Below are 18,737 nucleotides of genomic sequence, written 5' to 3'. Positions count from 1 at the left end.
TCTGGGGCTCAGCGTCTGCATTCAAGCACTGTTCTTAGAGCTCTGTTACCCAAGGATACTGTTGTCACTTGAGTGACCCACCTCTGTGGATGTTCAAAAGCATGCAGGCGAGCAGTTCTGCTTTAAACATGCAGAGAGGCCCTCTGTACATCTCTGACAGCTCACCTTCCCTCCTGAGCATACAAGCAATCATGGCTGGGTGTACCCGTGCTTGGCAAGATCTCAGGCTGGGGCAGTGCTAATGCAGTGGCAGGGCTGTAGTAATGGGAATAATGCTTTATTTTGAGGTTTTAGCGCTCTGGTGGGAGTTGGATTTGAGGCAAGATGTTCTAAATGGAGCCTCGCCATCACGTCCCTGTCGTGGCTGCAGGATCGGTCTATGGGGAATGCTTCAGCTCAGACACGCTGATCATGCTGCTGGAAATCTCTTCAAGCTATTGAAAGAGCAGAGAGTGTTTGTTACAGCAGGTCCTCGCGTCTGCCAGCACTTGCATCAGTGTCCTTCAGGAATGTTTTTTACCATGGTCATCAGGGATGCAAAACTGATCTCATCGGAGCAGGCTTTGGATTGGTAACCCCTCCAGTATCTCTTATTTCTCCCTCATTTACTTTTCCTTTGTGTAAAAAATATTTCTGAACATACGGTACTAAAGCTCTGTCTCTGGTTGATGGGACCAAGTCCCTAGCAGGTCTGGATGTCTTCTACTCTCTCTCAAGTCAGGATGGAGGATGCTGAGTGTGTTAGGCTGTTGTGCACGCATCACGTTTCAGGAGGGTTGTGCTTTTGCAAAGCTGGACACTTATTCTGCAGAGCTCTCAGTTGCCTGGGCAGTTCTGACTGCCTCTAACACAGTGCATAAAAGCTTTGCTTCTAGGTGGCTGTTCATATGTCTGAGCCTCAGGTCCACAAAGGTGATGTCAATGAGCGGTATGAATCTGAAATGGGTGGAATGCTCTCCTAATAGCTGGAATTAAGTTTTTCTTTATTTTTGAGCTTGTGTTTTAAACGCCAATAGGTTTTGATTTTTCTAGATCGCGAGATGAACTTGTCTGCATCTGTTGGTGTGTGCTTTTCTTGGATATAAACTGCAGAGGAAAACCCATGTAAAATGTCTCCTCCTTCCCCGCCCCATCTCCTTCAGCTTTTGTTTCCAGCTGTTCCCTGGCACGTTTTCCTCAAGCAGCTCCCTGCCTCCCTCTCTCACTGAAGAGCAGAGCATCTTTCTGTTGCACTCACAAAGAGCTACACTGCAAACTTAAGTTTCAGAGCTGAGGTTTTACAACCTTGCTGTTCTCGTTTTCTTTCCCTCTGAACTTTCCTCTACCCCACGTCTTCAGCCCGGGCTTGTCACCATATGAGCGGTGATACAGATGCCTTATGTCACACCGGTTTCTATTTGATTTCAGGCTGAGGAGGAGGAAGGAAGCTCTGATGTGAAAATCCTCAGCCTGTTTTTGCTATTTTGCTAAATGCTTTGCTGAGAGCTGGGTTTTGCCTGAGGCGGTCTGAAAGAAACTTTCCTTGGGACATAGAGGGCCATCGTGGCTTAGGTCTCCTCCACACCACGAGTGTGGGTCTGCTTCTTCCTGCGAAAGCTGTGCTAACAGTAAGTTTGCAACATCGGTTCTGAGATTTAGCTTGTTCCTAGGGGGCTTCTACTTGTTGAGAAGACTTTTACATACCCGTAGCTTTATAAATTTTATGGCTATTAAGCCATAAGGTGCTGTGCATCTCTGGAATAATACTTTATTCCATTTAAAGAAAACAAATATTTTTTTAAGAAGTATCACTAACTTATTTTCCACCCCTGCTTCTGAGTTGCCTAGCCAATCTGGGGGGGTTCATCATACCACATTCCTTTCTTTGCAAATGGTTGCTCTCTGCATGCTCTCACAGTCATGTCCAGAGAAACGACTGTCTCTTAGTTTTTGCTGATTTTGGCAGCAGTCAGGCTGTTTTGCCCATGGTTCTTGTCCCAAGAACCATGTGTGTGTTTTTTGTTGTGTGTGGGTCTTTTTTTTTTTTTTTTTTTTTTTTTTACTGTTAGGTGTCTTTAGCTGATTCTCAGTGTAAACTCCATACAGGAAGCAGGCAGTGTCTGTGCTGAGGCACAAGGAGAAGTCATGCAGGGCTGATCCTACCCAGCCAGAGCCCTGTCTGTGCTGCTCACTGCACGAGACAATGCAGGCATGTGCTAAATGTCTCCTCGGGTCAACGTGTGCCTGTTCTTGTAGGGGCTATCTGCATTATAAGGTTAACGCTCAGTGTTTTTGTCTAACGTAAACAGGTGAAATGCCGGCTTTCTCTTTGTAGCAGCAAAAGTAATGCTTCGTGACCCCAGCTGAGGTAGCTGGGGCAAGGTATGCTCTGCAGCAGATAACTAGAGATAGGACTGGAGGGCATGGTCTCGAGTTGTGCCAGGGGAGGTTCAGGTTGGAAATGAGGAGACATTTCTCCTCAGAAAGAGCAGTCAGGCATTGGGACGGGTTGCCCAGGGAGATGGTGGGAGTCACTGTCCCTGGGGGTGTTCAAGGAAAGGTTGGGCGTGGTGCTTGGGGACATGGTTTAGTGGGTGATAGTGGTGGTAGAGGGGTGGTTGGACCAGATGATCTTGGAGGGCTTTTCCAGCCCTAACGATTCTATGATTCTGTGTGGGTCACAAGCGGAGCGCTTGGCAGTGCGTGTCGGGCCGCGGGCAGGCGCTCACCTCACCATCAGGGCCGGTTCCAGCTGAGGGGCGGCTCAGCACTGGGCAGTGGTGCTTGGCCATGTCAGCCCTGCTGACAAGCTGTGGCCTCCCTCCTGGGAGCCCGGGCGTGCAGCCTCAGCCTGGCAGGCCCGTGCCTCCGCTCCCCGTGTAGGCTGCAGGCTGCCGGCCTCCGTGCGCGGTGCTGCCATCCCTTGTGGTGACAACCTTGGGAGCCGGCGGCAGCTAACTCCACAAGGCCAGCGCTGTGGAGGTGTTTTACGCAGTCACTTGGGCCTTGTTGAATGTTTTTTTTGTCTCCAAGCGTGCCTTGGTGTTTGTATGGTGGTCCAGCAACAATGCAGATTGTTATGGTGCCCTGCGATGCTTCCTCACAGGCTGCCTTTGTTTCTGTGTGCAGCTGTGTCACTTTTATGGACATCTGAACTGTAAAGCATGAAGCAACTCTTTTGTCTGTAGGAGCTTCTGTGAATAAAATCAATCTTGATTTTCTTCTAAAGAACAAATCCACTCAACATTCTCGATTCTGGACTGACTTCTGACTGTTTCCGTGGCGTCCTGGGTGTGCGCTGATGTGGCGTGAGCTGTAGGAACAGATTTGCTCCTGGCTCCAAGCGCGGTTTTGGATGCGGATGTCATCCTGAGCTGAGCGCCCAACAGAGGCCCTCTGTGCCTGCCCCGTGGTCACCTGAGTGCTGCAGGGACGTGGAGCAGGCCGCTGGCGGGTGCTTTGCAAGTCTGGGCTCCCCGAGCACTCTGAACGCACGTTTTACTTCTGGCTGGTCACAAAACCAAACGAGCAGTTACTGCTCGAGGTCCCTGCCCACGGGCCAGTCACCGGAGATGAAGTTGCCTGGGAGCAGTCTGTTCAGTGAGCAGCCTGTCTGCGAAAGGCTTTGTGAAGCTGTGAAGCACCTACAACTGAGGTGAGGTGCTTCCCGTTCGACTGCACAGCAGGAATGGGTTTTGTCTTTCCTGCTGTGAGGAGGAGGCGATGAAGGCCAGAGCAGACGGCCTCCATCTACCCCGCTCTCCTGTGACCAGCATGATGCACCGCATGGAGTGGCGCTGGTCTCCTGGGTGCTTAGTAGGAACCGAGACTGCTTGGTCTTGTTTCTGAGGTGGCTTCTCCTCCACAAGGCGGCGTAGGGCAGCGGGAGAAGCACCTGCTTTTGGACCCTCAGCTCCAGCTCTGCCAGCACCAGCCGGGGGCGTTGGGCAGTGATGCTTTTCAGGAACCTTATCACCATGCTTAAACAGAGCGATGCTGCGAGGTTCGTGTCCACGCTGAAAGGCACAGACCTGCAATGACTCCATCTTTCTTCTAAGCCATATGTTTTGTTGACCCCTGTTGTTGATGAAGATAATTTGTTATTTGTCTATCTAAGGAGTAGGTAATTGAATGCATGACTCAAGCTGATGAGCTCATGTGTTGTTTGGAAGGCTGTTTTTTTTTTTTTTTTCTGTGGCTTACAGCTCTGAGCTGACTAGCTAAATTGCTGCTGTTAATGTGCTGCTGTACACACTTTTTAAGGTCGGATGACTTCATTAGTTGTTATTTGAATGGGTTGAATTTGTTTTTTTCGTCAGCTGCTGTTTGGGCTCATACCACATTTTTCTAAACAGTTCACTATAACTTACAGATGATGTGTCTTCAGTGTGCAAATCATTCCAGTGCTGGCCCCGGCAGCTGCCTTCTGCCTGGGAAGAGGGTTTTTGTTTTGGCATAACAGTTGTTACACGTCGCTGAGTGACACCTTCATTAATGTGTGTGCTTTGAATTCTGTCCAGTGGCTTACAAGGACCTTTTGGGCTGCTGTAACCTGTACTCATCTGCCTCGTTTGACTAGAAATAAAGCGACAATGCTTTCTGCACTGACCTTTGCCCACAAGTGAACAATTCTGATACGAGTCTTCAGCCCTGGCTGTCCTTTGCTTGTAGGCTGGCAAAGGCACAAAAAGCACAAGTCAAGCGGGGGGACAAAAAAACAAAACAAAACAAACAAAAAAAAAAACTAAAGATAAGGTATTTGGAACTTCTAATGGTCCTGGCTTCATGTTCTGTTTCATGCTGCTTGGAGCAACTTGGCTGCTGGGTTCAGTGACTGTAGAATGACTGTCATTGGCCATTTTTATCACCAGAAACTGTTCTAAAAAGGACAAGTGCAGGATGTGACCTGCTGCGGCCCAGTGAGGTGGCTGCGTGGACTCTGCCGCCTGGCATGGGTGGCCCCTTGCTGCTGCCCTGCCAGTGCGTGACCAGGCCGTGTTTGCCGGCTGGTGCTGTGCCTGGCTGCTCCCCGTGTGCTGAGCGGCCCGGACATCCCTGCCGGCACGCGCAAGGGCAGGGCTTTGGGCTTTAAAACCCGGCCACGTCGGTCATGGCTGAGAAGCTTTTTGTTAACATCTGTAGCGCCCAGGGACTTGGCAGAGTAAGCAGTCGTCTTTGGACACTTCTCAGCTCTTGCTGGCATTTGGGATAAATTAACTTCTGCGCTGACTGCTTCAGGCTGGAGCAGAGTACAGAAACACGCCGTTACGGAGCCTGTGGTGTGTGCACGCTCACTGCACTGGTCTTTGTGCAAGTTTAACAACTTGTTTGTTGTTTTTTTTTTTTTTTTAATCTATCTGAAAGGTTCACACAAGCCCTGCGTGGAGGGAGCTTTCAGCAGCTTATGTCTCGCACGCAAGGCGTGTTTCCGCTGCGGAGGTGGGCTGTGCCTCTCAGGTGTGCACAGGTGAATTTGTTCCTTCCCATGCCCAGGCTGCACCGTGCTGCTTGGTCTGAGCTCGTTTGGCCGTGATCAGCGCCATTTGATTAGACAGCAGGGCTTAACGACCTCCCTGGCCCTGGCTGCTGGGGACGTGTGCTCGGCTGCTGCCCCTCGGGCACGGAGCTGTGGCCGCTGCCAGTCCTCATCCTGCAGTGGGAGCTGAGCGGGGTTACAGCGCCGCTGAGCCTCCTGCCCCGCTCTCTCACGTCGGTCTCCTGAGAACTCAGAACTGCGTACGGTGTTCTTGCTGGCATCCAACGCTATATCTTGATGTTAAAGGTTATAAGTCAGATTTACCAGTCTCTGCTTAGCTGCATCTCTGGAAGTCCTTCCTGCCGAGAAACTGCACTGGAGATCTGTTCTTAACGTCTTCCTTTTACAGAAAGGAAGAAAAGACTATTTATATTCTGTTGCCTGCCCTATATTATTTCTTTGGGCTTATGCTCTGTTTGTTTTCACTTCCTCAAGACCAGCTGTATACTAGATGCTTAGGACTTCTGATCCATCCTTGTGTATCAGGTAAGGATTTCCATGACACTTGTACTATAGATTAGTTGCAGTCTCTTTCCATAGTCTACCACGCTGACTCTGAGGTGTTCAGTGCTGTCCAAAGCACAGGAGAAACAGGGTATGCTCAGTACCCTTGATGTTGTTCTCCTGTTTTATAAATGCAGCATGTCTTCATGGGTTTTTTTTTTTCAGGTATTTATTTGCCAGGTGCTCATAGAGAACTACATCGCTTTCTCCTGAGCACCTTAAGCACAGAGCATCACAACCAGCTTCTCAGAGCTGGTTACGTGAGGTCACCAGGAAATTGCAGAAAGTTAAATCTCGGGCACGTATGCTCTGTTTGTGACTCCAGCTCTGCTCTCCCCACAGATCCCAGAAGTCTCTGGCCAGGGTAGCGTTAAGCCTGTTCCCCTCCCTAATGGGGGCTCCCTGATGGAGCTGGCTGAGGCTTGCTCTTCAGGGGTTCACTGCTCATGGTGTGCTGCATCCTGCTCCAGAAGCACCCCACGTGAGTGGGGAAGGATGTCTGGGGCAGCAGGTGTGTGGCCGTGCAGAGGGGAATTCAGCTTGAGTCATGGCCATGAGGAGGTAGTGGGGTCTTTACGAAAATAGTTACCTGAGAATTTCATCCTAGATCTTCCTCTGATGACCTACACAAAACCAGAAGTGCTTGGGTGAAAAGGCAGCGTTCTCAGACAGCTGTGGTGTACGGGCTTTGGCAGTGCCGATGGCAGAGGTGTCCCGTCACAAATGGAAGTGGGTCCTGGGCTTGCTCTGAAAGGCGCCCCAGTGGCACAGCGAGTGCTTCTGGGTGGCTTGGGAGCCACTACTGGAACTTGCCAGTGCAGCAGAGTTCCTCTGGAGGTCCCGACAGATCAGGCACATCTCCTTCGTTGTTTTCCTTCAGACCTCAAATGCCTTTGTTTCTTGGGAGAGTTACAGCATGGAGTTGCTTTTGCTTGACTGTGCCTACAGAAGAAATAACAATCTGTCCAAAAGCAGTAGTTGGGCAACCAGAGTCTACTCGATTTATCTTATTTTCCTATTTATATAATGCATTGATTGAAGGATAGGTCCTGCCTCATCACTGAATACCTCAAGTTTTGATTGCTGACCATATATAAGATTATATCGCAAACGGGTTCTAATTCTTTTGAATTACAAATGAACTAAACCCTGCTTAAAAAAATAAATAAATGCTGAGATGGCATTACACAGAGCATGTCTGCAAGCTGGCAGAGTGGATTAGATTTTTTTAAAAATAAAGTTCAGTTAATGTATATTGTGTTTTTGTTGTGGGTAGACTAACAAAGTAAGGTGGTAGATTCATTGCTGCCATGACCAGAAAGCAACCTGCTGAAGAAGTGAAGTGGCAGCAGCATCTCTGGCCGGTCTGATTTGCGCCAACTGTGAGGGACTTTAAGTAGAGCATCTCCAGGACAGAAAGCAAGCTCGTCTGAAAACTATGTCAGTATCTCACTCGAATGCATTTGTTCTTTCCTTTGAAAAGAAGTTCTTGAGTGTCACCTGGGATGTCTTCTGCCCCAGATTCATAGGAGGATTGTGTGTTTTGCACCACGGATGCAAGCTGGAGATTCTGCACTGCACCAGGCTGTCGGCAGACTTGGGGAAGGGCTGGAGGCAAACCCCCTGACAGCTTGCTGCGAGGTGGGGCAAGCTCCTTCCTCCCTCTGCTCCTTCCAGCTGTACCACTTACGTATTTACACAGGTTTGGTGGGGCTGGCGGTTGGGGTTGGCTTATCAGAGCCTCTCTGGAAGAGGACAGTTGATCAAGACTGATAACAAACCTAAAATGCAGTACTGGCTCCAGCAGTGGCCTCGCTGCCTCTGCTTATGGAGAGCTGGACTTGTTTTCATCCCAGCACGGCCTGAGGATCACCTTGGAAATCCAAAGGAGAGAAAACCCATGTGCTCTTCTTACTGCTGCATAGGAAAATGGAGAAGACTTTGCTCAGATCCTCCTCTTCAAGAAGAGGAAACCTGTCTGGTCCCCTGCACGGGCATTAGGGCAGGGTCAGTCCTGAGTCTGTATCTGCCAAACTGTCTCCTTTTTTTTCCCCTGAAGCAAAATCTTGCATAAGGCCAAGAAGCTACTGTGCTTACAGCAGTAAGTATTTACAGAACCTTGGTTGCTTAAACTATTTAAAGCAATTTTCATGATATCTTACTCTGTCTAAAGGAAGAGCTCAAGAGCAGCATGAAATATGTGTTCCCATTGTCTTTCTGCCTTTTCCAGTGCCACTTCCCAGTCCGTGTGCCTGCTTGCCCGCTGCCGCCTCCGTTTCGGTCTTGGCGTGCTGCTGCTTGTGCAGAGGGGCACGACGAGGGCGTCGGGGCACCTGCTGCAGGGCACCGAGTTCCCAGGGGAAGGGAGACAGGCAGCCCGATCACAAAGCACTGGCTGTCACGTGCTGGAAGGAAATGTCACTTCTTGGTGTGGCTTTACTTTTTCTGCTTACGTCAGGTGTAATCTTTAGCTGGAAGTCTGAATTTTAACTAAGCTAAGTTTTGTTTCGGCTCTTGTTGATGTGAAGTATCCTGTGCTCAGCATGAGTAATCGGGAATAGGTCAGAGATTCCTAAATACACCCTGCCTATTCCCATGGGAAAGTGGCTTGTGTTTAGGTTTCCCTTATACCGATTGGCAAAAGGAATAAAGGTTTGGGATCCCTTGGAGCCCTGCCTGGGAACGATTACCGTGCTCGTGCATGAAACCCAGCTCTGCGGAGGGGAGCGGGATGTCTGTCATCAGCCGTGGTGACAGCAGATCGCCTCGCAGAGCGCTGCGTGCCGGGTCGGCTGGCTGCTCCGGGAGCGAGGCTGAGATGGCGTCAGCGTAAGTAGGAGTCTAAAGCAGGGCTGGAAAAATAGCAGAGGAGTCGAACTGAATGCTAAATTACAGAGAACAGCCCGGACTTGTTTTCCAGGCTTCGTTCGTTTTGTTGCATCATGCTAGATACTGGTCGAGAAAGAGATGGGCTGACATAAATGAGCTCTGAGCAAGGCTGCTTTCTCTCCCCACAGCGCTGCGTGCCCCGTGGGGCTGTGGTGGCGAGGTGGCTGGCTCGCTGGTGCTGCATGAGCCGCAGGAGCATCGCGTGGGCTTTGCAGCCACGCATCCCTTCCGGGGGATCAAAGCCTGTGCCGGCGGAGCTGAAATGTCAGTCTCGAAATGAGCTGTACGCTGCTGCGAGCAGAGGTGATGCTCAGGTGGGGGAAACCCTGCCAACTCCAGAAATGAATTTTTTTTTAAAACTTCCCTTTACCATCTTCCGAGCTGCCTGAGACGAAAAGACAAAAGAGCAGCCGTGGAGCAGCGTGGCTGGGGCCGTTGTGCTGCCAGCAGCCTCTGTGCGACAGTGGCATCTAGCGGCCGCTGCGCCCCGTGGGGCGGTGGCCCCCTGTCCCCAGAGCCCCGGGACAAGGGGGAAACCCCAGCTGGGACCCTGGGGCTGCTGCAGGCAGGGCTGCTCGGTGAGCACCTAGAATAAGGCCGAGGCTTTTGTAGGGAAAACCCTGATCGTTCCTTCCCTTCGTGCTGTTGTGCGCAAGGAAGCGGCTGGGTGGTGGCCGATACCGGTGGCAGCTTCCCCAGTGAGTCCCCTGGGTTTAGGGACGTTGGAGACCCGTGGGGGCAGCAGCACTGCAGGGCCCTGAGTTTGGCTTGCATGGGTGGGGACTGCACGTGTGACCTGCTCTGAGCACTGAGCTAACCACAGAACAGACCTAAAAAAAAAAAAAAAGTTAGGTACAGATGTTGCAGTTGCAAGCCTTTGTCCTTTCCAGTGAGCTTGTAGGTAGGTTTTTGCTGAAAATATGCAAGGTAAAAAGTGCATCGCTTTCTTCCAACTTGCTTTACCAAGTATGTTTGAATACTGAATGTAGCCTAGAATAAAAAGGCAAACCAGCTCTGCTCTTCACCCGAGTGCACACTAATTCCTCGGGCTGATTTCACCGCAGCCGTGCAAGGGTGGTGGCGTCCTCAAAGGCCGCTGCCCTTCACCTCCAGCGCTTCGATGTGCGGGGGGCGAGAAGTTCTGCGCTGAGACCAGGCGGCTGTCCGGGAGCGTGAAGAACTACCTCTCCCGCCTGCCTTTCTGGCAGCTGACATTAATTTCTAGTGCTTTGCCCGCTCTGCTGCGAGCGCAAGGCTCGTGCTGGCCCGAAGCAGGGCACGTTCACGTCGTGCTGCCCCGGTGGCAGCAGGTCCACAAGCGCGGTGGCTGCCGTTGTGCTTGGTCCCGACGACTCCGAGCACTTACCCACGGCCCGGGGAAGCTGCCCCAGTGCAGGCACCCGGTGAGCTTGTGCAATTCCCTGCCCACACGTTGCCTGGGCTGCCGTCCCGCCTGTCTCACGGGAGGAGACATCCGCGGCGCAAACACAACACACCTCGGCTCTGTCCTCCCTCCATCTTGCCTATTTTTTTTAGGAGCTGTCCGACGCTGCGGCGAAGGACTGCCAGGTATTTTCCCTGAGCACCGTCAGAGCAAGGAGCAGTTGAAGGAGGCGTTCAGGAAGTTTCTTGCTGGTGCTTTCTGGAGGCTGTATGCTTTCCTGGTGACCGTTCCCACTGGTGGTTGTCCTTCCCGAAGGCCTGCGTTACTCTGATTTGAAGTACACGGTGTAGTTTTGGGTGGGAACGGTGGCTGGGGGGTCGGCCCTGCTTTGGGAATCGGGAGGAGATGTCAGGATGCTCCCTCGTGGCTGCCAAGCGGGCCTGCTGCCGCCGCGGGGCTGCTCGCTGTCCCTGGGGATGGGGAGAGTTATGTCCGCCTGACAACAAACACAAATCATTCCCTCGTCTCTGGAGGAAGATAAAATATAAACTGTCTCCTTTCTGTGATAAAGCACTGGAAATAGTTGGAATTTAAGATAAATATCTTTATTGCTTTTTATAGCACCCTGCGAAGACTGAAATCTAATTCGTTTTTCACTAACGGGAGCTCCTGCTGATGGCTCAGGAACAAATCCATTTGCTTTATTGACCGACTTGTCCGTGTGGTTGTCGGGGCAGCGTTCGTGCAGGAGAAGGGAAATCCAGTGGGTCTCTAATATAGGTTCAGACTTTGATATCTAGTGGCTGGAGGAGAAAATGAAGCTGGTGTAGTCTGAGTGAAGGTACGTGGCGTTATTAAAGATGCCCGTGAATTTGTTCATGCTTTCCAGTGGGCGCGCAGCACTGGTGCGCTCCAGACTTCACAGCTGGAGCCCGTGGGACAGCCGCTTCCCCGGGCACGTCCTCTCGGCTGTCCCCTGGCCGTGCCCCCGCGTTTCAGCGGCGGGGAGCAGCACGCTCAGCTCGGTTCAGACGTGCCGCTTGCAGGCCGAGCTGCCCTGTTGTAATCTGCCTCTCCGCATGGCAGAGGTGCAGCCCGTCGACAGGCTCCGCTTTTAACAGTCTCCTCTGGTGCAAATGGGGTGCGTGTTGGCACAGCCCGGCGCGGGGCAGTGCTGGGGGGCTTCTGTTCTGGTCCTGGGCCTCTATGAGGAGCAGCTGCCCGTGCTATTTGGTAAGCAGGCAGCGCTCTCTGCCTCGCCCGAGCCCTGCTTGGCATGCCCCTGAGCTGCACAAGGAGCCTTCTCTGAAGCTGCGTCCGCCTTCACTTCCTGACCCAGTTCGCAGCCCCCTGTGACCCAGATACAAAGCCCTTCAGTTCTTTCTTTCTGTAGAGAAGAAAAAAAAAAAGGTATGGCAGTGATGGAGCCTGCCCCTGACTTGGTGGAGCTTGTAGCTGAGGGGCTCCTGGGCTCGTCCCTTGCTGCTTTTTGGATCTTGGCACTCGCATTGACTGCGCCCCTCGTTATTCTGCAGTACGAGCTGCTGCGTGCTGCAGTAACCTGAAGGATGAGTGTAGGTGACGGTAGAGAAAGTAACGTTGTTCCAAAATGCGTCGATGTTGGAGTCACTTCATCTGCCACCAAGTTTGAGTTTTCACTTTTTAATGAAGTGAAAAGTTTTAATTCGTGTATTTTTATTAGCAAGTGTAGCAGGTGAGCATGCCTTGTAGGAGTTCTCAATTTTTTTTGTCTTCATAGTTGGAAAGAAGAAACTGTATTCTCTGGACAGGCTTTTCAGCATCACCGCCTCCCAAAATGTACTTTGAATATTTCAGGTAGTGATGTTCTTTTGGAGGCGGTGGGTCTGCAGGTCATGCTTTGAAATTGTTCATCTCTGGCTCACCCCCCAGAATCCTGTAACACTTGGGATAACGCTGCAGACCACTGGATCTCCTACAGCTGGAGCCCTTACAGGCTCTACTCATTAATGGAGAAATAGAAAGCCACCTAGGGGTTAACAGTATTTTTAGGGAGGAGGGAAAAGAGTTCCACAAGAGTAGGCTTTGCTTTGAAGCAGAGATCTGCTCTGTCAAGTCTGTGTAATCCTTTATAACCATGTAGTAGAGCAAGAGGGAGGAAAACATCACTTTACGTAAACACGAAACGATGGATGTGGGTGGGCAAAGTAGGTTTCTTGTCCATCTCCGAAGACCTGCTCAGTGTTTACTCAACTTTTTGTTTTCCTTTTAGGAATTGACTACAAGACCACTACCATCTTGTTGGACGGCAGAAGGGTCAAGCTGGAACTCTGGTGAGTTTTCATTTTGAGCTGCTCTGGCTGTGAGCACATTACTGGTGAGCGGGGCAGCTAGTCCTGCGAGTGGGATGCTGCACCAAGGTGTGGAGAGCGCAGAGCATCCCCAGCCAAGTGGTGAGGCTTGCTAGCTCTTTGTACCAGAGAGTTATTCTAGCAAATCAGACCCCTCTCCATTCCTGAGCCGCACAAGCAGCTTGCTGTCTTTTGCCAGAGTGGTCCAATGTGAGACTTCCTCTGTCATACCTGACTGTATTCCCATACAGATCTCAGTCACTAAGGGAGTGACGGTATTTTGGAAATAAATACTTGACTTCCCTGAAATCCTAGGATGAGAAATCAATGTGAGAGAATTGGGAAGACAAAGGGGGTGAAGCCCTCAGTTCCTATGGAAGCCTGGGTATTGCTCAGTGACTTGAGTAGAAATTTACAACGAGAGCAATGAATAGACCCCTCAGCTGCAGAGTACGGTGAATCCCTGGAGAGCAAGGCTTGCTGGAGTGACCTGACACTGGGATGGAGATGTGGGAACACTGCACGTGAGTGGTGGTTCCTTCCTTCTCTTGTCTGTCAGCACTGGAAGAAGTCCTAGAGTCCTGGCCAAGCTTTGAGGTTTCAACTGCCGGGAAGCTGCCTCAGGAATCCTGTAGATGAGATAGGAAGGACAGATAGGCTGCCCTTGTTCTGCGTTTCACCTGGATCTAGTAGGAAATGACACAGGCCCTAAAACATTAAATTAAACATCTACCAAAGCATGTGTGAAATAACTGGAATGCTAGTAATCCGTGTGACTCGTTAAATAGGGAAGAGGAACACCATGCTCTCAGCCTCAATGACTGACTCTAACAGTGTATAGTTTCATGGTTTAATTATAATCCTGATCTCCAAGGAGCTGAATGTCTTAACGTTTCGAACAGCTAATTTATCTTTTCTACCCGTATGTTTATATGTGCTTTTAGTATTCTTTTGTTTCTCTTGTAAGACTTCTATTTTAACATTTCAGCTCCATGTATATAGTTACCCACTGCTTCCCTCCTGAAGTCTTCATTTTATAGTATAATCCTTGAGTTGGAGAACCAGCACAGAACCTTACCTGAAGAAAAGCTGGTAGTGTTGGTTTATGATGTCTTAATGCAATCTTTTACCGTTACTTTCCTCATGCAACCAAATATTTGATTGTTGGGGAAGGAGATTAAAGCACAGGCTGCTAGGTTGATATACAGGACCAATAAGATCCTTGAATGACTGTCTTAAAACTTGAGGTCCCTGCCCTTTTCATTTATCTGGTGCATATCTGGGTATGAGGGATTCATTAACTTCCTCAGCGGTCGTTAACGTGTGTTCACTGGGCCAGTAGGAAGCAAATAAGGCCGACACCGTCCCATGTCTCTGACCACCCTGATGCTGTACACTGGTTAAATCAGCTCAGCACGCTGAGCTCTGGCTTACTGTTCCAGATGTTCCCACAGGCACTGACTGGTGCTGGTAACGTAGTCGTATTTACTGTCAGGAGTTGCAGTCAGTGTCCGAACAGCCCCTTGTTGTGACAGCAGGTTAGAAACTTTTTTTCCTTAGTCTTGTTTCTGAGCTGTGTGTTGGGTATGCTGGTCTAGGTTTGTCAGATCCAGGTGTGTTCTTCCTTTCATTTTGGTTAAAACGCATCGGAAAAAATCCATGAGACTAAATAGCATAGGACAATCTCTCCCATCTTCAGTGGTTGTGTTCGTTTTATGATATGCCAGCTCCTCCGTGATAGAAGAGATCTGTAGTCTCGTTCTTACTTTGAATTCCAGTGGACTGTAGGGAACCGGAGAGAAGATCCTTTGTGCAAGAGAATAAAATGGTTTACGTTCTTCTGCATCACAAGCACAGTGACAGTGAGGAAGCTCTGCATGTCTGACTGTAGCCAAAGATGGTGACACACCCAGCAAACGTCTTCAGATTCTTCCTGAAAATACCTTGCAGAGCAGTTCATGTACCATGCTTGTTCTAAGAACTGATGAGATCTACCCTGATTTCTAGTCCAATGAGAGATTTGTAGTTTGTATTTTGATTTATTTTTTTTCCTTCCTAAATTTCGTATGTGTAATTTTAGTTTTCTTTGTTGCAGGGACACATCAGGGCAAGGAAGATTTTGTACCATTTTCAGATCATACTCTAGAGGAGCCCAGGTAAGTGCTGCTCTCAGTTATTTGACAGGAGCACACTTTCTTTTTCTTTACAATGGCATTAAATTTTTTTACAGCCTTAAGAGCTCTGAGCAGAAATGCATCAAGCATCAAAAAGATGAGAACCATAAATACGGAGAGGTACCACATGTATTCTTGAAGTCTAGTTTTCTCATTTTATGAAACGATGGGAAAGATGGGAGTGAGTGACGCTTTCCTAGACAGCTATGGAAAAGGTCTGTTACAGGCTGTTGGTTTCTAGGCAAGGGCTGAGAAGGTGGGGTTATAGAGGATGTGGCAATTCTAATCTGAGATCTACCTTAGCTTTAATGTGGATGCTAACTTCCAAGGCTTATTAGGTTTGGTTCAATATGACAGCAGCTTTCCCAAAGGAGTTCTTCGTCTGTGTTGCCTCCAAGTCAGTTCCAAAAATAAGGTTTCTCCTACTTGCACGTAAACTTGAAACTAGAGCAGCTCAATTGGATTTTAAAGTAGACTCCTTAAAACATGAAACTGCGTTTAAATTTTGAGCTGCTGCTTTAGGGCTTGCTCCAGAATTACGCTGGCTCTGAACATTAGAGAAATCTTCCGGTCCTTTGGAAAAATTGCTGTTAGTTGATACTGCTTTCTTGCTGTATCAACAGTCATCCCCTGAGAAACATGACAGGGTCCCTCTAGACAGAGCCTCAGTAAGTTAAATGAACGACGGTGTTTAGCAATTTAAAAAGTTGGGAAAACTCTCTTCCTTCTACTCACTGAGTCCGAAACTGTATATCAACTTATTGACCGAGCCAGTATCCCATCAGCTTCCGAGCCACTGGGAAGTTTGCCATTTCTATTCAATCTCTGCTACTGTTGCTCTTGGCTTTTCACTTCTTGTAGCTGGGGACTTGCTTTGTGAACTGGCAAAATCCGTCATGCTCTCTTTCCCTAAGAAGTTCTGCATATTCACTTGTGCTTTAGACATGAAAGCACTTAGCCTGGGATGCGCTGTTGATATCTCCCCCGGTGTCTCGGTTAGTCTTGTCTGTGCACGCCTCTGGTGCTTTCATGGCTTTGAGGCAGCTGCTTTGAAGAGGAGGCCAACTTCCCAGTGCGGGGTGGGGAGTGCTGGAGTCTGCCACGGGCAGTGGGAGAGAGCAGGATCCCTTGCACGCTTGGTCCAGTGTGTGAGTTTAAATTTCCCTCTGTCCATACTCTGTTTCAGAATACTCTAGCACTTCAGTCCTAATATAACCTGTGCTTGAGGCGGTGTCCTTTCCCTCCCCTGTTACAAGCGAACAAAATGGGTCAGCGTGGTTTTCTGATGGCCCACGTGCCAGATCTGTCACTTGTTCTTGGAATCCTTGCTGTGTCAGATGGCCAAATCAACCTGGCCATAGAAACCGGAGAGAGGGTAGGCTTCCACCTAATGTGTCCAGAAATCTCATCTGAGAGCTTTTACCCGTCTGCAGCACGACCTGCTCTCCCAAGCTGCTGCACAGCAGACTTTCTCCCCTTTGTGCAGCCTGAACTCCTCCGGGCAAACGCTGTGCCTCCATAGGGCTTCGCCCAGCAGAGCCTGCACCTTGCACACCAGAACACAGCTGCCATACGGTGATCTGGGGCAGATGGGAGAGGTGAAAGTAGTGACGAGAATACTTGGATAGATGAAGTACACGTCTGTCTAGAAGCTGAAGTGGAGCTGTAAGGCACCTAGAGTGCATCCGTCAAGTTCCCGCAGCCTGTTTTCTGTAGGTATTACATTTGATGCTGGATGGGATAAGGTGTTGTATACGTGGCCGACCTTAAGTTTGAAATGGGTTGCTTTTATCTTCTGTCCTCACAGTGAGGCTCTTGATCTTCTTTGCTTTGGAGGTAACATCTTGCCCTTCTGTTTTATTCATCAGTATTGCTTTAGGAACTCCCACTTTAAAGTCTGGAAAGCTTGCCTCATCCGTCTTATCTGCCTGCCTTTGTCAAGGTGTTGGTTTGAGACATTCACAACAAGCATAATCAGCCGGCTTGGCAGAGGCCCTTTTAATGTGAATACTCTATTGCTGAATGCTGGGGTATGCACCTTACCTGGGCAGCAAAGTGTAGCTTATACGTCAAGGTCTCTATTCTGCTTGTGCCACAAATCCCTGTTCCAAAGAGCTGTTGTGATGCCTCGGTCCTGATGTGCCACAACAGTCAGCCTCTACCCTTCAGAACAACAAAACAGCCCAAGCAGCAAGCCTGCCCAGGGAAGGAAGGGAACTTCCCAAGTGAAAAATCTCCACTGCCCTCTGAAAAATGTTCTGGCCTGGGAGCACTGATCAGTGGGTGCCTTTTGAAGGCTGGTACCCGGAGTCCGGTGCAGTCTTCTCCAGGTGGCTTGAAGTAAAACTTGGATTTGGCATCAGGTGATTGGCGTCCATGCGGCAATCCAGCAACATTCCTGCGTTAGCAGGTATACAGATACTGTCTCTCAAATGGCTCTCCACATCTTTCAATGAAAGGAAAGTATCTTAATTTAAACTCCTAATGGTTAACCAAAGCAGGAGTGATGTTAAATGTGAACAACAAATGTCTTTGCAGGAGCGGACCTGAATAGTTGTAGTTGTTTTCAGTGTGCAGAAGCTAACCTCGGCACGGCTGGGCAGTGCTCTCCTTGCTCTGAGTAAAAGCTGCTGCTTAGAAGATTGGCAATACCATTTTATTGACAGTGTAAAGGCAGCTTAAGCCTGTGTGGTCTCAGGCAAGGGGAAAAACTGAAGTGCTCCTGTGCTTGCTTTCTTGGAGGTCCACTTGATGCTGTGTGTTGGACTGTTTTGCTTCAGTCTTTCTTCTCTTCCATCTTGGTATTGTCAGACTTCAAGACTTCTGCTGTAGAAAGCCTGATGCAAGTCCAGCTGGAAGCAAGAGAAACAGCTTTTTTTTTTTTTTTAACTTACCAAAAGCTCAGGAAGAATAAATACAGCAGAGAAGAGAGGTGCCAGAGGGGAAAAGCTCTGTTTAAAGAGCAGTGTGATATTTGTTCAAGAACAGCTTGGTATAAACTGGCAGTGAGCACCTTTATGCTGAAGCCCAGCAAAAGGTTTGGTTTTTTTTTTTTTTTTTTTGAGTAGAGGATGGAGGCTCAGAGCTGAGCTTCCTGTAAGGAACACAAGGGGAGCTTTAAGAGTGGCTCAGAGCTGGGTTTCCAGAGGTCTTTGAGAGGCTGCTGGGCGAGCAGGAGGCTGGCCTGGCTTTTACCAGGGCTGACTGCGAAGAGGGTAAGTGCATCTGAATGGCGAGTGCTTAAGAAAATAGGCAAAACAGCTGCTTGGAAGGAAAGGTGCCTTCAAGCAGGGGAAGCACACCTGGCTCCCATCCCCACCTCACGGTTTCCTGAGTGGAGTGATAAGAACTGAATCTTCTGAAGTTAAACCCTGCAGAGATTGATTGCCAAGGGGAAAATCAGTCCGCAGACAGGAACCGGACCTTCTTGTGAGTCCCCCTTTCTGGTGCAGCACAGCCTGGGCCGCAGGCGGGTCCCTCCCAAGTGGAAGGGCTCTTCCCAAGCACCTGGGTGCCTTCACCGGCTGTCCGTGGCTTAGTTTCCACACTGCTGTTTAGACTCGTGGATACAAAGCTGTGTTGTTTTCATGCTGGGCAGGAACATCTTCCTTTTGAAAACATCTCAAAGTAGTTTTGCTGTCCCAGATGAGCTGGCTTTAAATGAGGACCAGCCCCTCTTTGAGCTGAGGCAGACAAGTCCCATTTACCTCTGGATTTGCAGCTGGGGTCACGGATCTGTCTTGCTTTCCCTCCCTGCCCTGTCTGGCAGATCTGATCTCGTCGGGGATGCAATGAGCTATTTGGCTCAAGGCAAAGGCTTGCGGCATACTGTACCTGGGACCTCCCTCCTCTTCTCTTCTTGCTTCCCTGGGGTCTGAGTTTCCCTTCTCTTAACACAGTTGCTTTCATCATCCCTTCCCTGTTAGGGCTTGTTGTGCCAG

At 49.6% G+C, this 18,737-nt stretch overlaps 1 protein-coding gene across 1 annotated transcript in view; it reads left to right on the top strand.

Annotated features, from left to right (window-relative positions):
* RAB40C (RAB40C, member RAS oncogene family) overlaps positions 1-18,737 on the top strand; it is a 33,413-nt gene that overhangs the window by 4,308 nt on the left and 10,368 nt on the right. Inside the window, exons 3-4 of the mRNA XM_035548924.2 lie at positions 12,544-12,604; positions 14,718-14,778. Of these exons, the coding sequence (XP_035404817.1) occupies positions 12,544-12,604; positions 14,718-14,778 (122 nt within the window). The remainder of the gene's footprint in view (positions 1-12,543; positions 12,605-14,717; positions 14,779-18,737) is intronic.

The sequence above is a fragment of the Cygnus atratus genome, chromosome 15 (genome assembly GCF_013377495.2).
Source record: "Cygnus atratus isolate AKBS03 ecotype Queensland, Australia chromosome 15, CAtr_DNAZoo_HiC_assembly, whole genome shotgun sequence".
Lineage (NCBI taxonomy): Eukaryota > Metazoa > Chordata > Aves > Anseriformes > Anatidae > Cygnus > Cygnus atratus.
This window is presented reverse-complemented; position numbering and strand designations above follow the sequence as displayed.